The sequence below is a fragment of the Labrus bergylta genome, chromosome 19 (assembly GCF_963930695.1).
Source record: "Labrus bergylta chromosome 19, fLabBer1.1, whole genome shotgun sequence".
NCBI lineage: Eukaryota > Metazoa > Chordata > Actinopteri > Labriformes > Labridae > Labrus > Labrus bergylta.
This window is the reverse complement of record NC_089213.1, coordinates 1576094-1599712: the sequence shown is the minus strand read 5'-3', so window position 1 is coordinate 1599712 and position 23619 is coordinate 1576094. Positions and strand designations below refer to the sequence as shown.

General features: G+C 38.2%; 5 protein-coding genes across 5 annotated transcripts in view; 2 read left to right on the top strand and 3 right to left on the bottom strand.

Moving 5' to 3' along the window:
• LOC109978039 (major histocompatibility complex class I-related gene protein-like) overlaps nt 1-23619 on the top strand; it is a 172058-nt gene that overhangs the window by 101565 nt on the left and 46874 nt on the right. The gene's annotated exons all lie outside the window — the stretch shown is intronic.
• On the bottom strand, nt 1816-7386 carry tap2a (transporter associated with antigen processing, subunit type a). The gene is made up of 11 exons (XM_020658380.3): nt 6820-7386; nt 6426-6540; nt 6205-6335; nt 5842-6047; nt 5330-5527; nt 5090-5218; nt 4489-4677; nt 4126-4299; nt 3603-3762; nt 3175-3311; nt 1816-2475 (listed from the first exon to the last, which is right to left on the bottom strand). The coding sequence occupies exons 1-11, from the start codon at nt 7331-7333 to the stop codon at nt 2269-2271; spliced, it is 2160 nt and encodes a 719-aa protein (XP_020514036.2). The 5' UTR covers nt 7334-7386; the 3' UTR covers nt 1816-2268.
• psmb9a (proteasome 20S subunit beta 9a) lies at nt 7672-12835 on the bottom strand. Its single transcript, XM_020658370.3, has 6 exons — nt 12527-12835; nt 12347-12414; nt 11990-12121; nt 9011-9140; nt 8502-8643; nt 7672-8315 (listed from the first exon to the last, which is right to left on the bottom strand). The coding sequence occupies exons 1-6, from the start codon at nt 12575-12577 to the stop codon at nt 8188-8190; spliced, it is 651 nt and encodes a 216-aa protein (XP_020514026.1). The 5' UTR covers nt 12578-12835; the 3' UTR covers nt 7672-8187.
• psmb12 (proteasome 20S subunit beta 12) lies at nt 13089-17673 on the bottom strand. Its single transcript, XM_020658374.3, has 6 exons — nt 17534-17673; nt 17003-17073; nt 15452-15583; nt 14834-14963; nt 14576-14720; nt 13089-13565 (listed from the first exon to the last, which is right to left on the bottom strand). Exons 1-6 carry the CDS (start codon nt 17579-17581, stop codon nt 13438-13440), a joined length of 654 nt encoding a protein of 217 aa, XP_020514030.1. The 5' UTR covers nt 17582-17673; the 3' UTR covers nt 13089-13437.
• On the top strand, nt 17610-22922 carry psmb13a (proteasome 20S subunit beta 13a). The gene is made up of 8 exons (XM_020658371.2): nt 17610-17747; nt 17986-18073; nt 18913-19010; nt 20214-20354; nt 20459-20574; nt 21370-21428; nt 22278-22429; nt 22560-22922. The coding sequence occupies exons 1-8, from the start codon at nt 17686-17688 to the stop codon at nt 22669-22671; spliced, it is 828 nt and encodes a 275-aa protein (XP_020514027.2). The 5' UTR covers nt 17610-17685; the 3' UTR covers nt 22672-22922.

Sequence of the window (23619 nt, the reverse complement as noted above, 5' to 3'; positions counted from 1 at the left end):
TGTCATTGATCAGGGCCGATAAATCATAACCAAAGTTAGTCTGAATGAGATTAACACTCAAAAATCTCAAACGTGGATTAAGAACATACAGAGAAACATCCATAGGGTCCAGTTTTACCATCACATTGCTTCAAATCTTTAAAAAAAAAAAACAACAACAACAGAAGCTGAAAATGTAAAAGTATGCAGAATGCTTTCAGTAACTCTTGGGTTTGGCCGTGTTTTGGCTGATTCAGGCAGCCACCAAGCACACAGCACAATAAAGAGAGAAAGCGAAAGAAAGAAGAGACGGGACTTTCCAGCTCGGCTGCGTGGTGATGCAGAGTGGTATGGTGCAGAACTGGTTAGGCAAAAGCTTCACGGCACATCCACCCATCCATAAAGACATAAAGAGTGTTTAAAGGTGCAGACTGACGTGAGAGGACGCACATGACAGATGTATAAACACCACATTCTCTGATACAGCCATCATTATGTGACACTATATTTCACCATAACGCCCCATAGTTTCTTTTATCTAACACGTGCAGCCGGCCATTTTGTGTCCTGGTTTCTGTAAGACTCCACCTAAGATGGCCGACACTTTTTGGCAATTAGCTTTTCAACTTTGTGCCCTGCAGCCTTTGTGAACTGCAGGTGGCACACATGAACTGATGGGACGCAGCCGAGTCAACTGATCTGATGGGTCACTGCGTCTGATGAAGCCTGTCTCTCTGAGCCGTCAGGTTTTTAAGAACAATGTGAATATAAAGACCTTTATATTTATATTTTAAAAAGCAGACATTTGTACAGTTTTTTTTATCCACATTTTATGGTCACTTAATCATGTACATATTTTGATCCTCCACATCTGACATCACTCTCCACACACAGCTTTCATGTAAATACTCTGAAACTATCTTCCTCTTGTAAATGAACCCATCTGTTACATAACTACACCATATATCACCATGTTAATTTCAGCATCTTTTGCACTACTCACCACTGCCCTACTGTCAAGGACAAGATCATTTTTGTCTGTTTATTGTTTGATATTTAATGTTGTACTTTTGTACATACAGAGCATAGTTTGTCAAAGTCAGATTCCTTGTATGTGTTATCATACCTGACCAATAAAAGCTCATTCTCACATCGAAAGCCTTGCAAGTTTGTTTTCTGTCGTTGAAACCTTCAGTACCTCACCTGCCCTGTAGTTGTCCTCAGAGTGTTTCCAACACACCAACCAAAACCACCTGATCCTCGCACCTTCCCCCGTGTGTTCATCTCCTCCCTGAATACAAACCAGCCCCCCTCCTCATGACCTCATTTGCATTTTGTTCTCAGCTAGCCAGTAGTCCGGGTTCTTGCCTTTAAAAATAATCTAAAGTTTAACATGTTTGATGTATAAATCATTACACTAACATCTGTTTTGCTGTATACTAAAAGATGAATTGTGCAGCTTCCCATTAAAACTTCAAATGTTGGGAAATGTAAACTTGACTTCAGTCACCATTTTGTGGATGCACAGAGGTGTGGACAAAATGGTGACAGCTAAGCTGAGCATCATCTCGGTCGATAGAGGGAGTTGGTGTTTTCGACATAATGCTTCAAACAAATCACTTCCCTGTACCTTCTGTTTCTATGACGCACATCAGCAGGCAGCTTTCCAAATAACTTCTTCCTTGCTAGAGCGTTTCTAAAATCCTGTTCAGACCAAACACTTTCAACTTCACGCTTCTCTTCTCGTTTACTGCACCTTGCATTTGTATAATTTGAACAGACTAAGAATGTGTTTAGAGAAATAAATATATATACAACATCAGGCTTGACAATCCATTAAGACACATACATGTTTTATTTGGGACATACTGATAAAACAACCTTTGGCCACTCTGATTGCAAATGAAGGTTTATGGACGTCATATGTCCAGAACTGTGCCAAACTTTAATAATCCCTAAACCAAATACAGGACATGAAATGAAAAAGGAGGCAGTTGATAGATATGTCAAGCCAAAATTATTAATTATTAATTAATAAAGTAAGGTAATAAACATTCTAACAGCAAACAAAATAAATAGGCACAGTTATATACATAAAGAGGAGATTTAAAGGGCTGCGTGTTTTGAATTCTAGACATTTCTAAAAAGAAAAATTATATATATACACAAGTCCACATTGTTTAAGTTTAATATCAAAATATTTACATGAGCTGCAGCTTGTTCTATCACATTATTTGATCAGGTTAGCTGCAGACTAACACAGTGTACATGGAGCTACAGCCTCAGGTGTCATTGTGCAGAGTTTCCCTCAGTGAAGAGCTTCTCTCTCTGTTTGTAGTAGCTCCCCTTCTTGTCCATCAGCTCCTGGTGAGTCCCTCGCTCCTGAACTCTGCCCTCACCAATCCAAATGATCTGATCTGCCTTCTCAATGGTGTTCAGCCTGTGAGCGATCACCAGCAGGGTCAGGTTGGGACAGTTAGCCAAGGCCTGCTGAACCTGTGCAGTAAGCAGAAAATCACAGATAGTATATCTCATCTTTGACAACATGTCCGTGCAGTTCAAAACCAAATGCACCCAATTGATTCAGACTGCATGGCTAATTATAGGAGGGAAACATCACACATCCCTGCAGACTACTTTTTGAACAAGCTAAGAAAATCGTTAGTGACCCATCCCATCTTCTCCCATCTGCCTCTCAGGCTTCCCCAACGCCACAATGCAATGTGAACTCACACACTGAGACATATTGTAGATGTGTAAGTATAAGGGTGTAATGACAGAGGAACTTTCTCTCAGCGCTGTATTGTAATCTGTAACGGGCTGATGTCTCACTGTTGTTTGACTTTGGGGAGTTTAAAGAAATATTAATAAAATAAAAAAATGGTTGCAGCCATTAAGACATCATGTCTATCTTTGATAGAAACTCAAAAAAATGTAATTTTCTCTACAGAGTTTTTCTTTGTAGGGGCAAATTGGTTAACTGAGACATTATATGTGAGTGTTTTCCACATGCAGCACCTCATCTAAATATTCATTATTACAGTTTTCTTCACCTACTTTTGGGGACACGTCAACATTTGTAGATACATCAACTCTAAGAACAGGAAGTATTCTACGACCTTATGGTATTAAACCTGTGTCAGAGACTTTCTATCCTTAAGGGCACATCTTTACACCACACTGTAGAGAAGTTACCTTATTTTCACTCTGCGCGTCCAGTGAGCTGGTTATTTCATCCAGAATGAGGACCTGTGGCTGCCTGACCAAAGCTCGAGCGATGGCAATCTGCTGCTTCTGGCTCTTGGCTAACTGGCCGCCACCCTCACCCACCTCTGAGAAAGAAAGAACATTGGAACAATTTGATTTTAGTTTAATGTTTAAATGAAAAAAGCTGCAAGATGAAGAAAATATGAAGATTTTTAAAATCTAATAATAGGGCTCAACCTTAGCCCTCTTAAGTGTTATGCATCTTTATTTAGCCAGTATAATTCCAGACAATCAATATACATGTTCAAAACACAATAATATAAGTAAAGTGTTCTTCCTTCATTCAAAAAACCTCAAACATGCTGAGTAGGTTTTTATGTCGGCACCTGTCCATGTAAAACAGTATTAAAGTTCACCTGCGTCGTAGCCTTTCTCCAACAGTTTTATGAAGTCATGGGCGTTGGCTTTGCGAGCTGCTTCCTGGATCTCCTCCAATGAGCAGTCTGCAAGCCCGTAGGCGATGTTGTCTCTGATGGAGCCAGAGAAGAGCACAGGCTCCTGGTTCACCACAGCAATCTGTTAAAACAGATGTCATACATGTAAAAGAATGTATAAGGATGTATCTTATCACTCCTCATATTTCTGCATGTAAAATAATCTGCAAAGAGTTCTGAGGTCGGAGCCTAGACCCCAAACTCAAACTATGTTTCACTGCTGCAATAAACATTTTAATCCATTATAAACATTCATTTTTCAACTGCATTCTAATCCAAATATGTTTCAATATTTATTTTTCCCTATAGATTTTGTTCAATGAGATTGTTTAATGTTGATGTTTTACTAATAAATACAGAACAGTTAAAGGACATTTAAAAGACAGAAATGATCTGAGACAGATTAAGAGTTCATCACCAGAAAAAAGGTACAATGCTTAAATACCTTCTTATGGAGGAAGCGGTGATCATATGATTTCAGAGGTTCATTGTCCAATAGGATTTCTCCATCCTGTGGGTCATAGAACCGCTCCAGCAGACTCACACAGGTGCTTTTTCCCTGTCCAGATTGACCCGCCAGTGCTGTCATCTGACCTGCCTTCAGCTCCAAAGAGAAGTCCTGAGCCAAAGAGACAACAAGTTTAACAACGCTGCAAAAATGAACTTTTATCCAGCGGACTCATGAAGACAGAGCGGTGTAGATAACTATCTTTGATGTTTTTATTTATTCAAGTCAATTATTTTTTTACATGAAGTGTCCAATTTCAACCGAAGAGTTCCTCTTGTGTACCTGTCGTTCAAACCTCACCTGCAGAACTTTTTTGTTGGGGGAAGCCGGATAGGAGAAGTTGAGACAGTGGAAGCTGACGTGTCCTCTCAGCTGGTCAGGTTTCAGTGTCCCCTCTGTGCTGACCTGTGGTTTCCTGTCCAGGTATTCAAATACTTTCCCTGCAGACCCCACTGAGTTCAGCATGTCACCGAAGATGTAGGTAAGAGTCTGGAAGACAGATTTATAGAATGAAATTTGCAGAATGTACATAATTTAAATAAAGACATGTTTAAGATAGTGATTAACATAAAAACTTAGGACCAGATCCAGAGAGGTGGTAAGGCACCACCCCCAATAAATCTGATTGGCCTCCCAGGTGCCACTCCAGAATCCTGAAGTTTGATTGGCTGTTTGCCTGGTCAGAGGCAGATGTTCATATCAACTGTATGTGCTGTGTAGCAACAGGCTGGTAGAAGCCTTCTTTGCATGTTAGTAGTATCAAGAGTACAATTCATTAAAAAAACACATTGGTTGTTCATAGTTACCTTTTTATTTCTAAATCAACTTAAAAGCTAACATTTTAAGGTGCTTTAAATCATTTTCTCTGACTAACAAAAATTCACAGAGCATTATGAGATACCCTGATGTTGTCTCCAAGGTCTGACTGGTAGAGGATGAAGGAAACCAGGTTTCCAGTGGTCATCTGTCCTCTCTTGATAAACAGCCTGCCGTAGTACAACATGAAGACCTGCATGCCCAACCCTGTCAACTGTAAACACACATAGAGGAACAAATACTTTTAAATACATGTACTGTACTGTCTGTGTAGAAAACATGACCTTTAAGTAATAACATTTTACAAAAGAAAAAAAAAACTCACCCGCCGTGTGAGCAGGTAAACAGCCGTGACAATGTCCCGTTTGGTCTTGAGCTTGTGTGTGTCCATCAGGCAGTTGTCATAGCGACCGGCCTCGTGTTTTTCTGCTTTAAAACTACGTACAACGTGAATACCGGACACTGTCTCGTTGGCAGCTTCATTTGCCTGAGCAATTGAGTCCTGCATGGCGATAGACAAACCCTGAGGAAAGAAGAAAAACAGAACTTCAAATTCATCGCAAGTTTAAAATGTTGTGATTAATAAAAGCAAATCAGTGGATTGATGAAGAAAATACTTTTTACCTGGTGGTTAAAAATTCTAAAATACTTTTGGATAAAGATTTGACTTCAAGGTTTTAACAGGAAGTAATAAGGTTCAGATGTGTGCAAAGAAAGATCTTATAGCAGTTTACATCTCAGATTGTTATTGTCTTTCTAAGATATAAGAACCCTCTAACTTGTTTTAAATGAAGGGATCAGTGGATCTTCATGTTTATTCAACTGTAAAGCCTCTACCTGGTAGTGTGTGTCGTAGATGTTCTGAATGAGGCCTGTGATGGGCGTCTCCATCAATACGAGGAATGTGAGCTTCCATGAAATATTCATCATCAGAAAGATCATGCCCAGGGTCTTGATGAATGTCCTCAGCAGCACGTTGACATTCAGACACACGGTTCTGCCCATCAGGTTGGTGTCTTTAGACAATCTGGATGTGATTTCACCTACACAAAATATGAAGAAGAATTATCTTCTGTCCTCTAATGTTATATTATTGTATGCTTATCCTATTATCTCCGTAAAGGTCCTGTTCTATCTGCATGATGTCTTTACCTGACTTATTCTGTCCTTTGAGTGCACTTACAGCATACTTGGCCTTACCTGTCTTTATGGTCTCAAAGAATCCAATTTCCTGTTTGGTCAAAGCCCCAAAAAGCTGCACTTTCACCCGGCATGTGAAGGCACTGATGGCAGAAAGTAAGAGGCCCCCTCTGCAGCCTGCACTCACAGAGCTAATCAAAGAGAAACTCAGTTAGTTTTGTCATGTAATGCATGCCACACAAACGAGAGGATATATGCAGAGAGGAAAACATTGTCTGTACCTTCCCAGAGAGAACAGGCCCATACAGAGCAGTGCAGATATGAACTCACTGGGCTGGTACTGACTGCTGAGGATGTCAATGACTCTCCCAGTGTAAAACGGGATGAACATCTCACCTGAGAAGAGACACACACACAAAGATGAAGACACATCTGCTGGGGAAATAAACATTAGACTATCATCATCATCACCAATACGATATGCTCCTCTGTATTCTAAGAGCAACTTCCTAAAGCTGCTGTTATTTCCCCTAAACCTTACATAAATATCAGATAAGAAACTAAAATGTCTGTTTATGACACATGCATAATAATGATACATGAGCAGTATCAATTTCATCCACATCTCAACAAATTATATTTTCTGTTAAAATCTGTATCATCTGTTGTACTTACAGATAACAGCCAGTGACAGGAACACGACCCCTCCAAGCAGCAGTAGATAGTCGGGTTTGTACATGTACAGGACCCTCAAAAAGAGCACTCTGGCTTTTTGTTTCTTCTTTTTACCGGTGGCTGCATCGTCGGTGTCCGGGATGGTAATTTCCCAAAACAGGGCAGCAGCCAAAGACGCTCCGGTGCACATCAGCCAGCAGCGCATATCCGCCAACAAGCCGCATTGTGTCTCCTCGTTGTACAGCACTCTGGTCCCGGTCTCAAACACCGCGGGCAGGAGACTGTGCGCGGCTGCAATACGAATCAGTAATGGTTTAGGGTCTCCAAAGCTGATCAGAGTCACAGAAGTCAGAACCAAACACCGGACAGCTGCGGTAACCCAGAGACGCGCAAGTTGTCCGAAGACGCTGTGAAACACTACAAACCCCGACACGAAAAACACAGACAGGTCGACGCAAAGCGCACAAAACACAGTAACGACTTTGCGGATTGCCGTTTCTGTATTGTCTGCCATTTTCAGGCGCACTCGTCCTCAAATGACCTGATGTGCCGCGAGTCTGGTGATAAAGTTTTCATACAGTTTCAGTTTCGTTTTCTTGAAAGACCCGGGGATTCCCTGAATCCCAAACTACCGAGAGCAATTCTTTTAAGTAGGATTATTACACTCAGATGTTAAACTTAAGAGCCCATTTCAAAATGTTATCGTGATCACCATTTCACTGTATTTACAACCTGAAAGAAAGCTGCACAAACAAAACACAGTGTCAGTGTCTGGGAAAAAAAACTCCATTAAAAGCTTATATCATGATGATTCATTGTATAAAAAAAAAAAAAAGAGAGAAAACAACAATATATTTGTTCCAAAATGAATTTATTTCCTTTTTAATTTCACACATCTGACACAAAAGCATGTGTGGGTCTCTTGGTGAGTGTATTAGAAGTGCACAAACATTTAAAGTTTCTTTAATTATGTTCAACAAAGAAGAAGAAGACAACAATCCTCCTGTCATCTAAATCTAATCTAACAAATGGGATTAAAAAAAGGACTACAGTCAGTTGCAGAAAATGTCACAATGCTGTGGTTGTGCAACACATTTGACTTTCACTTTTTGTTGCTTTTGTAAAAATGTATCCTGTAGCACATTTCATAGATGTTAGTGTCCCTGGGTGATCTATAGACAGGAGAAAGCAGAACTGAGTCCATTTCACTAAAAGCTTTCCATGTTTTATATTTTAAAGTCTCTTAATAAAGGACCTGAAAATGATCAGGTGTCTCAAAACATTTGTATGTAATGGTGAGAAAAAGCAAAACACATAATTGCCAACTGGATGAATAGCCTCCAACAGCATGAGAACCAGCTTTATTCATCACTGATCAAAGAAGGTGGGTAAGTCATTGCCTAGAATGACTTTCTCCTCTGCCTTCTGTTCATCAATGGTGACAATATAAGCCACGCCTCCACTGGAGCCATCCCGGTTCATTGCCAAAGAAAGAGCTACAAGAGAGACAAAGACAACAAGAGAAAGACAGGTGAAGAGATTTACTTAGTATATCATATCTTAAACTTAGTATTGATAGAAGAGGATGATAGCTCCTATAAGCAGGCTGTACAAGAAGCAGCACATGTCTGGTGTCTCTTTCAACAAACACTCTGACTTAAAGATAACCTATTAAAACTTACTGTTGATAACAAACTTCTGGCACTCCTCTCTGCTCATTCCCTTGCGATACTCCGCATCCACAAACCCATAAACGTACGAGCTGCCAGAGCCACCAATTGCAAACGGTTGTCGTGTCAGGAGACCATTCAGGGTTGCAAAAACCTGGGAAGGGTCAAAGGTCAGAGGAACAAAGGGGCAATCAAAGAGATCATTCTGTATGGACCAAGTCACAAATTGCCACTACAATCATAATGTTGGTCCTCCATGTAGCCCTAAAATTAACAAGTTATTCAAATTATACAACAAAAATGTGTTTTCTGACATGTTGATTTTGTAACCATATTTTAGCTGATTGAAAAATGGGTGTAAATATGTCTTGGAGTGACCCAATTTCACCCAGTTTCCAACACTGACATCATGATTAGTGCTCCCTGGGACTTATTAAAAGAGGTCACTCAGTTGACGCTGGAGAAACATGGTTTGCTTAATAACACATTTTTTGCAGCTGTCCCTACATGTGCTTACTGACCTGTCCTCCAGCTCTTCTGTCCCAGCCGGCCACGATGAGATGTGCCGACAGCTCCTCCTTGTACTTGTACGAGATGTTTCTCACCAGAGTAGCAGCCGAGCGAACCTGTGGGTCCTCACCTATCTCAATACTATCATACGAAGATATTTAAAAAAAAAGATGAACTTAACATAATCAATCAATAACATAATTTCCCAGTAAATGTCAGTAATTAAACTCATGAGTTCGTAAATAGTCAAATGTTTCATTGCTTTTAAATTATATTCAGATTGAATCAAAGGATAATGATGAAATGTTGGAGTCTGGTGTTAGAAAAAAAAAGACTTAAACTTTAGGAATGACCTCACAATGTGAATGCAAGTGATGAAAAAACAGATAATTTCTCATGTTCATGTGAAGGGAACCCAAGAATGAACTCATTAGATTTAAGGTCAACTTCACCCTGACATAATATCATCATATCAATATTTTTGTAGAAATGAGTAAATGTAGAAATGAGTAAATGTGGAAATAAATAAATGTAGAAATAAATAAATGTGGAAATAAATAAATGTGGAAATAAATGAATGTAGAAATAAATAAATGTAGAAATAAATAAATGTGGAAATAAATAAATGTAGAAATAAATAAATGTAGAAATGAGTAAATGTAGAAATGAGTAAATGTGGAAATAAATAAATGTAGAAATAAATAAATGTGGAAATAAATAAATGTAGAAATAAATAAATGTAGAAATAAATAAATGTGGAAATAAATAAATGTAGAAATAAATAAATGTGGAAATAAATAAATGTGGAAATAAATGAATGTAGAAATAAATAAATGTAGAAATAAATAAATGTAGAAATAAATAAATGTGGAAATAAATAAATGTGGAAATAAATAAATGTATAAATAAATAAATGTGGAAATAAATAAATGTAGAAATAAATAAATGTAGAAATAAATAAGTGTGGAAATAAATAAATGTAGAAATAAATAAATGTAGAAATAAATGTGGAAATAAATAAATGTAGAAATAAATAAATGTGGAAATAAATGAATGTGGAAATAAATGAATGTGGAAATAAATAAATGTGGAAATAAATAAATGTGGAAATAAATGAATGTAGAAATAAATAAATGTGGAAATAAATAAATGTAGAAATAAATAAATGTAGAAATAAATAAATGTGGAAATAAATAAATGTAGAAATACATGTGGAAATAAATAAGTGTGGAAATAAATAAATGTGGAAATAAATAAATGTGGAAATAAATGAATGTGGAAATAAATAAATGTAGAAATAAATAAATGTAGAAATAAATAAATGTGGAAATAAATAAATGTATAAATAAATAAATGTGGAAATAAATAAATGTGGAAATAAATAAATGTAGAAATAAATAAGTGTGGAAATAAATAAATGTAGAAATAAATAAATGTGGAAATAAATAAATGTAGAAATAAATAAATGTGGAAATAAATAAATGTGGAAATAAATGAATGTAGAAATAAATAAATGTAGAAATAAATAAATGTGGAAATAAACAAATGTGGAAATAAATAAATGTAGAAATAAATAAATGTGGAAAATAAATGTAGAAATAAATTTAAGACATTTAATTATTTATGTCCCATTTATTTACCAGTTTTTATTTATTTATTCACGCATTTAATTATTTAATTATTTAATTATTTATTAATTATTTTATTTATTTATTCCAGTATTTATGTATACATTTATTTATTTATTTATTTATACTTCTGTCAGATCTGGTCCTCCATATGTGTAGTGCTCTAACAAAGAAACAAAAGGGAGATTGTGACCATAATTCACATTTAGACAGTTACTGCGTTGGTGACACTTAACATAAAGACTTTAGTGGTTTTATAGATATTCTCTACAGGAGTTAAAGATGTGTGTCAATTTTAAGAATTTGCGGAAACATCCATATTTGAAGCATCTTACCGTCATTGCTACAACTTTTGGTTCAGTCAGATTCAGTTTTTAAAAGACTCTTTTTTTAAGAGAGAAAATCTAAATCTGTCTTTAGACTAAGGTCAATCAGCACTGACATCTTTTGATTTGAGCGGCCACTTGATGAGTTTGATATCAAAAACTTTCTTTGCCAAAATATCTCACTCAGTGTTAGATCTTTATACAAATGTTCCACATGTACTCAGAGATATGTTCATTTACATCTGACAGGATGAGAACCACTGCAGAGCAGCTAAAGCTATGATGGCAACTATTATCTAAGCCAGTGGTTCTCAACAGTTGGGTTGGGCCCTAAAAGTGGGCGCGGGGCCAATTTGAGTCTCTGAAGCACTTTTTAATCTACTTTGCTTTGTTTCTTCTCTTTATTCTGTCACTTGTTTTTTTACTGTCTGAGGTCAAAACTGCACAATTTATCATTATATAAATCTGATGTTGTAAAATATCAGAAATTTGGGTCGTGAATTTTCATGAAGTTGCTGATAATGGGTTCTGAGGCTAGACCAGTTGAGAACCACAGATCTAATCCATAACATAATGTACTGTGAGAAAGTGGGGGCCCCTGTGGACATTGGGGTTTTTCTCTTTGTGGAGTTTGACCTCTATACCTCTAAATAAGATTTATTTTTCAACATAAAAACCTCACCCTGCTGCCATTTAACTGTCAAATGTATCACTAACAGTGAATATTACAAACAAGGCTGTTTCTGCAGCATGCCCCCTAATTTGACTTGAGGCAGACCCTGTGGCAGGCAGCAGTTATAGACATCTAGAATAACTGTAATAATCAGTCTTCATGCACATGGGCTTGTTTGCTCTTGTAGCTTCTAAACAGGCATCAATTTAAACTTTTGTCTGTTTCAGAACGAGCACATTTAGCAAAACAGAATATAAAAGTGTGCTGTCTTAGAGTCAGTGTTATAATGAAGATACTGACGCTGTTCTGTTATATTTCATCTAAGGCAAAAAAGAATTGAATGTACTGTGAATGTGTTTTTACCCGTGAACATCGAGCTGGTAGTTGACCATCTCGGCTATGGTCTGAGCGTCCGCTGCAGAGCCTGACAGAGCACAGTAGATCTTATCATGGAGAGGAGACAGTTTGTTCATCACTCTGTTCACCACTGATTCCCTGGAAGGAGAAAAAGAGAGGAAGTGTGACTGTGTGGTATAAAAGCTGATATAGAGGGATGTAAGACAGGAAGGGCAGACTGTGTTAGGAGAGATTGAGAATACAAAGTAGAGACTGCTTTAGAAGCATAAGAGTGAATGGTGCCTTCATATAAATATTGTGCAGCAGAGCTGTGGCCTACTTGACGCACTACGCACGCAAATACGCACGCAGAACTTTACGTACCCTGCAGACACTCGGGAATCAGACCCCAGCACGACCCCTCCATCATATTCAATGGCTATGATGGTAGTCTGCAAACACAGAACAATTATGATTCATTTAACACACTAGCAATTTCCTAATGTGGCACAGTGGTTAGACACAGAGCTTTATGTGATAAAAGACATTAAAATGTATACTTACTCCAGTTTTCACCTCCTCAGATAACCACTCAGGTCCCGTTTCTTCCAACATGCTGATACAGTAAACTCTGTAACAAACGACAACGACCGTGTTTGTCTGTCGGGGGGTCGTAAAAAGTGACACCAGACGTAAACCTGAACGTTACGTCGAACGTTTCCGATTTTAAAACGCCTTCCTGCTGAAGAACAACTAAATTATGAATCTAAATACACTGCTTTTGACGGGTTTGGTTTACTTATTCAAACATCAGAACGACGCCATGTTTTCCTGAGTATAAACGAAATTGAAAGTAGAAATGTCCCACCTCTGCAATGAGCCGTGAATCAGTCTCAGCTTGTGTGTCAAACGATGAACACAATGTGCGCACTTTCTATAAACTCAGTGTGCTTAAGACGTTGTGAAGGGATAATATTTACTACAATCAATATATGCACTGGTATTACTTAAAATGATGAAGGCTATGAGGCAACAGCAACAAGATGAGATTTAAAAGACTCCTGACTCATTAAAGATGTGTTGAAGCACAAACAACAGAGAGAGACAAGAAGAAAAAACATACAGGTTTTGGTTTATATTGATTTTTATTTTCACAAATTTGTATGAATGAAAAAAAACTTTACAAAACAAGTGATTTGGACTCTTAAAGGGGGAGCTGTTTATCTAGAAATTATTTTAAATTAAGGAATGATTCTGATTCTTTAAATTTATTCAACAAACCTGCATGTTACCATAATATCACAGACTCAAACGTTTTTTTAGACCACAGGTTTCTCATTAAAAAGTTTCCAGTTGTTATGCAACTACATTTTTTGTCATGTGTTTTCACAGCAAAACTATTAAAAACACTGTATGCAACGTTGAATGCAATTACTTCATAATGCAAAAATACATTTGATTTGATATACAAGGTGTCATTCATCATGGAACCTGGGCAGCTTGTCACCAGGTACCACCACATGCTCCACCCCTGTTTCCGTGATCACCACCAGGTTAGCCACGCCTCCACTGACGTTGTCTCTGCCCATGGCCAGAGCAAGAGCTGAGAGCACGGGGGAGGAGGGATGAAGAAGAGGAGGAAAAAAGGCACGAGCACAGTTAGGCAATTTTTTAAACCTCTAACACAGATCATATCTACAACTACAGAGACAAACTTTAATTCAATTGAGTTTCATCTGTGTGCAAACAATTGTTTTTTCAGTGATATAAACTGAGGACAAATGAGAAAATGTTAACTGAGAAAAATCCAAAATGTACAAGCTCAACTGTTATTTAATGTCTACCCTTTATAAACCAAGCAAACATTTACAGTCTAGCCTTGGACTTATTTCACCCTCTAAAGTTGTAAACGTAAACATTGTATGATGTTTATTTTCAACTGTGCAATCTGATTCTAAACCTGTCAACAATTTTTAAAAAAAACATGTGTGCAATAATGTAGTAACATAGAAATGGCATCGTCTTCAGTGAGCCTAATGTGCAATACTCTGTGCATTATCTCCACTGTTTAACACTGCACATTTTGTAAATATATTGTTAATATATTCCATTCCATGTGATTATGTATATTGCTTTAGGTCATAGGTAAATTACCTAAAAAGGTTTGAAGCGCTCTTTGTGATGTTGTTAATGTTTGACTTAGATTATGGAAGCAGATAAGTCGCCAAGAAACGAGCAAAAAAAACTTTAATCAACTGATCTCGTTTTCCTTCACCCTCCCACTCAGAGCTCTCGTGTGCATACTTTGGAATCAAGACATCGAAGGTGATCTACAGCAGGTAAATGATTCCTGTGCATACAATGACATGTGATCCTGCTGTGCATGAATAACTTTTAATAAACATTATAAAATATAAAAATGTGAGATGATACATCTGATAATTATTTTATAGGTATTAGCCATGAGTTACAAATGTTCACTGGTTACTGTTATCAGCCTAATCCAGCATGCTTTTCTACAGATTTCCAATGAACAATGCTCCTATTACTTCCTGATAATTATGTACAATCTCACTCAAGTTTGGATTCAGAAGTAAAGTTTTACAAAAGTACCATTAGTGGCAAACTGTAGACATTCCTCTCTGCTCATGTCTGGTCTGTATTTGGCGTCAACGTAGCCGTAGATGTATGTGCTGCCTGAGCCACCGATAGTAACCGGCTGCCTGACCAACATCCCACCAAGAGACACGACGTACACCTGGAGAAGGATGGAGAACATCTGTGATGGAGCTTTATGCAGAAAGGTGGACTGAACACATACAGGTTTCATCACTGCTTCTCTGTTCGACTGTCCTCACAGCCTCTACATACCTGTGCACCTTTCTTCTTGTCCCAGCCTGCGGTGATGAAGCCGGCCTGAAGCTCATCTTTGTTTTTGTAACACAGTTCTTTCAGCACTGATGCCGCTGATATCACAAGAGGAGGGGTCTCCATCTGGACACTAGGGATGAGAGGGAGACCAAGAGAGAAAAGGGAGATTCAAGTTTACAGTGTATGCTTTTAAAAGTAGAAGGGACCGGGGCGCCAGTGGCCTTTAGTGGTTAGTTTGTGTTCCCCATGTACAGAGGCTTCAGACCTCAAAGCAGAAAGCGAATTCAACCAGTGGCTTGTTTGCTACATGTCATTCCTTACTGTCCTATCTCTGTAATTAAGACATAAACAGCCCCAAAATAAATCTTAAAAAAAGAAGAATAAACTGATTTAATCATGGGTTGTATTTGATTCTCCAATTAAGATGTATAGAGTAGAAATCTGTGTAACATTTGTGTTTACTGTACGTGTAAAACTCTGCTCTTGACAAGAACTCATGAAGGAATGCAACTCAATGTGGGTTTAGTCCAACATTATCTATATATGAAATGTGAGGTAAACGTGTTTTCTGTGTGCATACCTGTATAAGATACACTAATGTATTCATATGTGTGTCACCTGTGGAAGGACAGATGAAACTTTGCAGCCTTGATGACGGCCTGTGCATCAGCGAGAGAGCCGGCCATGCAGCAGAAGATCTGCTCATGAACCTGGATCACCTTGTTGATGGTCTTTGATGAAACATATTCCCTAAAGAAAGAGACAAAGAAAGGTTAAGCAAAGAAACAATGAGGAAAAACCTAAAGACAACACTGACATTAAAGATGAGATGAGAGTATCAGAGATTGAATTTAATTATTGAAAACAGTTAAAGCTATAAACACAGGTGGATGAACTATGGAGATCCTTCAGTATCACACTTAAAAGAAGAGTAAAATATATTAAAGAGTCCTTACATCAAATCCAATGATATGCATTAAAGTGTAAAAATACCCGATGCAGATTAACGGCCCCACTGAGTGTGAAAATGTGACATCGTATAATTAATCTTGATGTATCAATGTGTAAGTCTCATTTTACTGATCCAAGTGAAGCTAGAACAAGTTTACATTTTCTATTTTTAATGCAGAGTAATTTAATTTGTTATTATATTACATTATATGTTGTGTATTGTAATCTCAATTTATCAAACCACACCATGAAATGGGAATATTTAGTGATGCTACATAGTTTCAGGAGCAGGACAACAACTCAAACACACCTCTCCAAAGTTCACATGAATTAAAACACAACCCTCTCAACCCTTTTATTTCTCACATTTCGCACCCCTCCCCCCCCTTTACCCTCCATTTCTATCTGTCCTCCTATACGTGGGGCCCTGAGGGGGTTACAGTTGGTACCCTAATAAGCTTCCCCAAATCTATGGCAGCAAGAAGTTTAACCTCACCTAATTGAGAATCAGATTTCTTATAAAATCAATGAGTAACTGTCACATTGCATCCTGCTGATGGTGTGGTCCTCGTTAGTTAAAGTATAGTACAGGTAGAATAAATGTGTATGTAAATACTGCACTTAACACATTTATGTACATCACTAAACTTCAAAGAAAAATAGTCTGCATGAAAACTGGAGGGAGTTTGAATTAAAAAAAAACTATACTTTTACTGGACCTGTATATTATGATGGTGCAATATTGCTTAAAACACAGTATTGAGGGGCGCTGGTGGCGCAGTGGTTAATGCGCGCGCCCCATGTACCAAGCAGGCGGCCTGGGTTCAAGTCTGGCCTGTGGCTCCCTTCCTGCATGTCATTCCCCGCTCTCTCTCTCTCTCCCTGATTTCTGACTCTATCCACTGTCCTATCTCTCCATTAAAGACACAAAAAGCCCAAAAATACATCTTAAAAAACAAAAACAAAAAACCACGGTATTGAATGATACCTTATTTCTAAAATCACAGGTTCTATTCTGGAAGGTGCATTGTGAAAACGTTCACAAAACTTACATATGCAAACTTTACATTTTGAACTATTTGTTCACATTTCGACGGTTGTGATTGTGTATATCGTATTATATCTGTGGAGTTTACTTTAACCATGAATGTTCAAGTGTCTCTGATTACATCTGTGAAAAAACAACCAAAATTCAGTGAGCTGTCACAGCATCCTCACCCTCCCATGGAGGCCCTGGAGTCTGACCCAATCACGACCCCTCCATCGAAGGTGGCAGCCAGGATGGTGGTCTGTGTGGGGGGAGGGGAGGGGGTGGAGAGACTGTTATGTTTATTTCACCAGCATCCAAATATTACAGAGCTCTATTCAGACAAAAACAAAAACATAAAGAAACACATGTATACTTATTTCTCATGGCCTCATGTTCATTCATGCTGGCTGAAACCAGCAATGAATTCTGGGATATAGAGTTCTATGTAGCGATGATCTTAGGAGTGATATTGACATTGATACAAACGGATAGCCAGTCACTTTATGTCGATATGAGACGAATAAAGTCATTCAGAGCCAACAGACAAACAACTCACTGACAAGAAAGCACGTGAGGTGTCCAGACAATGTCATTTCCCTTTGTGGTAACGTGACGGTTCAGGTGAAGCATCACCTGTTTTCCCAGGAACCTTGATCGATCGTTTAACGCGTAAAAAGCGTTGGATTCAGTTCATAGTTTAATAGTACTGATTTACTCACCCCTGTGCTGACTCCTTTGACTTGCGAGTCCGTGTAGTGTTTCTCCATTTTCACTGCAAAATCGAAAGAGAAAAGGGAGAGGTGACGCGAAGAACAGCGACCTCAGGCGCACCCAGACGCACAGAGAAGCTGCTCACACACACAGGTCCAGTATGGCGCTATCAAATGTCCTCGAAACCCCTGCATCCGGCTTTAATTTCGACAACGCAGCGAGGTATGAGCTTCTGTTTGTGTTCTCTTAGCAGCAGAAATGATTAATAATCACAGACAGGTCGAACAAAGCTTCTGTTAACGTTGAGTTTACAAAGAGATCAAAAGTGAAAGTAACTTTTTCCTTATTGTTTTTAAGTTGAATCCATTAAACAATAGTAAGGATGTGCTCATGTATATTTCTCCAAGACATAAAATGATGTGTAATCCCCTCTCCTCCGTTACCTCCCCTCTCTCTGTAGGAATTCTGCATTAGAGGGTCTTTTTGGAGGTGGACAGACTCCTAAACCTTTGAAAACAGGCACAACGATAGCAGGAGTGGTGTTCAAGGCAAGTCTGAACTGAACAAACACACAGACCAAACTGGGATTTTCTATATCTTAGTTTATACACTATAAACTGAATTATAGTCATTACTTTTTTAATTATATCAGTCGTTCAAACACATAAAGCATTATATTGCTATACATTTCAAAAGTTTGATCAGATAACACAGCAGATAAAGTTTGGATTTATATCTGCATTGCCAGAAAAAATAGTTTTATCCCGGGCATTCATGATATCAATGTTTACACCGAGTCATGATGTATGTTAGAAAGCCTGGCAGTTCATTTCATGCTTAACCTTATAGCCAGTGGTGTAATGCAGAGTATAGACAGGTACACTCTTATTTTTCAGTCTCCATAGGATATACAAACTTCTAAATCCCCTCTGATTCACACCAATGATTGCTTACTATTTCTTTTCCTAGGATGGTGAAGGGATGACTTTACCTCCTCTGTCTCTTATCGGCTCATACACACTAACTAAATATTCTAAAGGATGTCACTCTGTACAACAGGATGGAGCGGCACCACGGCACCACTACACCACTGCTTATATCTGTTCAACACATGGCTCAGATTGCTCTGAAAAGCAGTCATGTAAAATGTCTACAGTTGTGGTTAATGGCATCAGAGAAACAGTGGTGCAGTCATTTTGTTTGTTTTATGAAGCATCAATCCAACATGGATGATGTGTAAGTGTAATAATTGAACGCATCATTTCATGTATTCATCATATAACATATGAAAAACTGTTAACGGTCTGAGATTCATATAATTACATGTACATGTCCAGCAGATGAATATAATCTGAGAGGTAAACCTGACTCTTGTGTGTTGGTGCAGGATGGGGTGGTGCTGGGAGCAGACACCAGAGCGACATCCAGCGAAGTTGTGGCTGACAAGCAGTGCGCCAAGATCCATTACATCGCTCCAAATATATAGTAAGTCTCAGGCACACTGAAGCCATCAGTGAGAAATTTAACTCAAGATATGCTCACAGTTATCAGGCCACCATGTCTGGTGACACGTCATTTTCTTCCTGGTGCACATTTAACCGTAAACTGCTTCTTTGATTTATTACAAAAACTACAGAGAACAATTAAAGAGAGAAAGTGAACAGTCCTATGGTAGCTTCCTGTCCAAACTACAATCTATCCAGTAGAGAAAAATCAAATATGTCCGCACCCTGTTTGATCTAAAACCCTGTTAATTAGAGAAAAGTACATTTCCAAAAATGTAAACCCCTTTGACTCGTTACACATGCCGGTTAAATGGTCCAGACAGCACATAGCCCACTGTGACTCTACCTTCATTGTGTTTATTTTCAGCCCTTAATCTGTAACGCTGCAGCCTAAGAACAGGAATAAAAGACAGTGTGTAACATTTACTGTTCTCTATTGTGCCGACAACCTAACAGAGACGTGCACAGAGACAGCTGTCTCAATGGAAACAGTGAAGCACAGGCTCTTGAACTTACATTTCACCATGATGTTGTTTTTGTCCTCCTCGTCTAGAAATTCAACATAAAGGGGATATTTCTAAATTTCTAAATTCTGTCCTCTCCGCCATCTTGCTTGTTGAATTAGCTAGCTATGCATGCACACTAACACACCTGTAGGTTTACCTTTGGCCACCTGCCCAGAAGTAGGAGAGAAGAAGAAACAGGGCAGATGCTAAAAGTTTTCTTTTTTGTTTTGACAAAGGAAATGGAAATATAACAACTTCTGTCAGCAGGCAACAAGTTACTCTCATGTAGAGTAACTAATAACAGAACTGCAGGCAGAGCTAACGCATCACGTTGCTCATTAAAATCTGAATTTGTCATATTTTCTTCTGTGATAGTGGGAGAACTCAAAATAACCACAACAGCCCAAGAACTTCTTTAGCACTCTGTTTTAATTTGTTTCAGCATCAACATCATCACACATATAAACGGGTACAAACACAACAAAAAGGTAACTCACTCAGAACAGGGAGGTCCCAAAAACTGTTCCAAATGTTTGTGAAAAAAACAACAGCTTTAAATACTTCTAGGATAAAACCACAATGCTACTCATCAGGGTAAAACCACAAACATCACACCTCCAATTTAGTCTTTAAAATGCAGAATGAAAACGTGCATCAACAGTTTGATCTCTCCATAGTTGTTGTGGAGCGGGTACGGCAGCAGATACAGAGAAGACCACGGAGCTGCTCTCCTCCAACCTCGCCATCTTCTCTCTGAACAGCGGGAGGAACCCTCGTGTCGTCATGGGTGTCAACATACTGCAGGATATGCTTTACAGGTTTGTTTCAACCACACATGTACCTGGATATACTGGCGTGTGAAGGATTTAAAGGCTCAATTCTTACTGTTATTAATCCTGTGATTTCATGTCTCTGCCCTCAGGTATCACGGTCAAATCGGGGCCAATCTTATACTGGGAGGAGTAGATTGCACTGGGAACCACCTGTACTCAGTGGGGCCTTATGGGAGTGTAAATAAGGTGCCTTACCTTACAATGGGTATGTGAATAATTATGTGTACATTACTCTTTGACGTACCTCTCTTGGATTCTCGACTTTCTGTCAAGCTCTTTTCTCTTAACTGTTATACCAAATTAAATCAAGACATGCTCTCTTTTATTTGAGTGACATAATGATTTAGTCATCTCATAACTTACCAATAAAAATGATCATGTGTCAAGACTTTTATCTTATATCAAGAGGCACACTCGTGAGTTAAAAACCTGCAGTTCCTCGAGTGTCCACTTGAGGCTTTCTCTAAAACACCAGAAGTCACACACACACACACACACACCCATATTAAAGTGCTCATTTTACTGCAGAAATAAACATTTTTACAGCCTGGTTCAAAAAAAGATTTTGGACTGAGTAGCTCGTGTCTTTATTGGCACACATGTTTTTATATAACTCATCCGTCTTGGTTTTATGAAGGACAAGAGTTATGCACAATGAGGAGTGGCTGATATATCAGCAAGCAGGTGCCTTGTAGCTGTTTGTCAGGAGGCTTAAAGTCTGTCTCAACTCCACCTCTGTCTGTTACTAGGTTAACTGATGGCTAGTTTGAGACAGCATTTCCAATATGGCGACCGCTAACGTTGAGCTTCAGAAACCAACAGGTAGAAAAAGAATAGTTAATTGTCAATGCACAGCTGTGGAAGAAGAAAAAGAATAAAACACAAAGAGCAACAGGTTAGAAAAAAATATTTACATAGAAGAATAATAATAAATAAATAGTGATGGGTGACATCACTGAGATGACATCAATGACTGACAGTCTGTCTTTTATCACTGCAGGATCTGGAGATCTGGCGGCTCTTGGGATTCTAGAGGACGGGTTCAGACCCGACCTGGAGGTATGCCACCTGGACAACTTTTGATACATAAGTGTTGTGACTGTAACTTACTTTAACTATCATGGCTTACTTTGGGCATTTTTAATTCAGAACCTGCAGAGTAGTGAGACTGTAGGCCAAAGAAGCCGCTAGATCAAGGGTGGGCAACTTGAGGTCCAGGGGCCACATGCGGCCTCTCTCCTTTCTTAATGCGGCCTGTTTGCAAATTTTAAATATCAATAATCTGTAAACAGACATGACAAAATCTGCAATGAAGGATTTCAACTGGAGTTACTAATAAAAAACTCTTAAGCATGCACTCCAAATGCATTTATGAAAAGTAGAGATATCTCTACAATAATCTTTGATTACTGATATATGTGTTGTTCTTGTGAGAAATTTGAAAAAGGCTTTAAGTGTTTCAGTAAAACTCTTTTATGAAGCATTACTAAAAACACATTAAAAAGATATAAATGTGAGTGAACTATACTTTAATAACTGGTAAATACTCTTCATTGCATTAAAAAGCAGCTTACACTCAGCTTTATGTAACTTTTAAAGTAAGCATTACTATCTTCACTTGAGTTTATTTTAAAGTAAGCATTACTATCTTCACTTGAGTTTAAAAATATTAATGTTGATATAATACATTCTGATGAAAGCTATTTTAGCTCCTTTCGTTACATTTTAAGACTCTTTGATGGTCTGATCGAGAGTATTCTTTCATTCTAACAATTTGGCAGTGACAATACAATGATATGTGGCCCTCATGGTAGCCTAAGTTGCCCATCCCTGTTTGATAAAAAGCCAGAATGTTTTCTACTTCTCCATCTTTTCATTGTTTCTCTGATTTTTTGTCATCGCTCTAAGCTGGAGAAGGCGAAGGAGCTCGTGCGTGTTGCCATCCACGCTGGAATCATGAGTGACCTCGGGTCAGGCAACAACATCGACATCTGTGTGATCACCAAAGAAGGAGTGGACTACATCCGACCCTATCGGGAGTCAGAGTACAGAGACAACAGGTAGGCCAGAATGAGTGAGACCTTTTTTAAGATATCTGGACAGAGTCGAGATAGAATTTCAAAGTGGTGCCATTTTTTTGGGTTTGATTGTTTCTGTTTTTGTATAACTGTGTTTTTGTCTATCTAACAGGAAAATGAAATACAAATACCGCCCTGGAACAACACCGGTCCTAACAGAGAAGGTAGTTCCCCTGAAGCTGGAGGTGGTGCAGGAGACGGTGCAGCAGATGGACACAGCCTGACGCAAAGTGACTCAACAATCTCATCTTAACATTTAGCTGCAAAGGACCAGTCTTCATTTTATGACAGGGTTTTCACTATATTCAGTACAAATAGTAATACATCTCAGACATTTTATCATCAAGGCTTAGACTCTAATTCTGTTTAACTGTGATGTGGAGTACAGTAACAGTAAGCCGGGAGACTGCTGTATGAGAAGATTATGACATGTTTTCACAATTCTTGATTGATAATAAAAACCTGTTAAACAAAATCTGGCAAACCCCTTTTCTTCAATTCTTTTAATGACGTGTAACTCTCTTTTTAGATTTATATCAGGTCTGTTTATGCCTTTATTGTAGAGACAGGACAGTGGATAGAGGCGGAAATCACAGAGAGATAGTGGGGAATGACATGCAGGAAAAGGAGCTACAGTCCGGATTCAAACCGGGACTGCCCACTTCCAGTTCCACAGCCTCTGCACATGGGGCGCTCCAACTTACCACTAAGTCACAGGCGCCCTCATAATGTGTGACTCTTCATAGACTCAGTCTTTTCCCTGCACCAAAGACAAGACAAAGACACTAAATAAGGTTTCCAGGATGTTATGTGTTCATAAAGGTTCATCTTTAACATTTCACTGACTGAACTGCATTAGACAGAGTTACATTTTATGATATGAAATGTGCAAGTTCTAAATATAAATGACCTCTGCTGGATTATCCAAACATTACTGGTTTGTTTTTTTACTTAATTGAAAAATGTGTTAATGTACAAACCCTGCAGACAAGAGCTCAAATGTAATGTATACAATGAAACTTATAACATGACTTTACAAAAAAATAAAATACATAGTTGGCACAAACTTTACATGAATGTTTATTTGGAACAAACGGAGAGTTCAACGGATGATTCCTCCATGAAACTCTCATTAAAATGTTTCACTGTTTGCGTTTAATTGATTGTTTAAA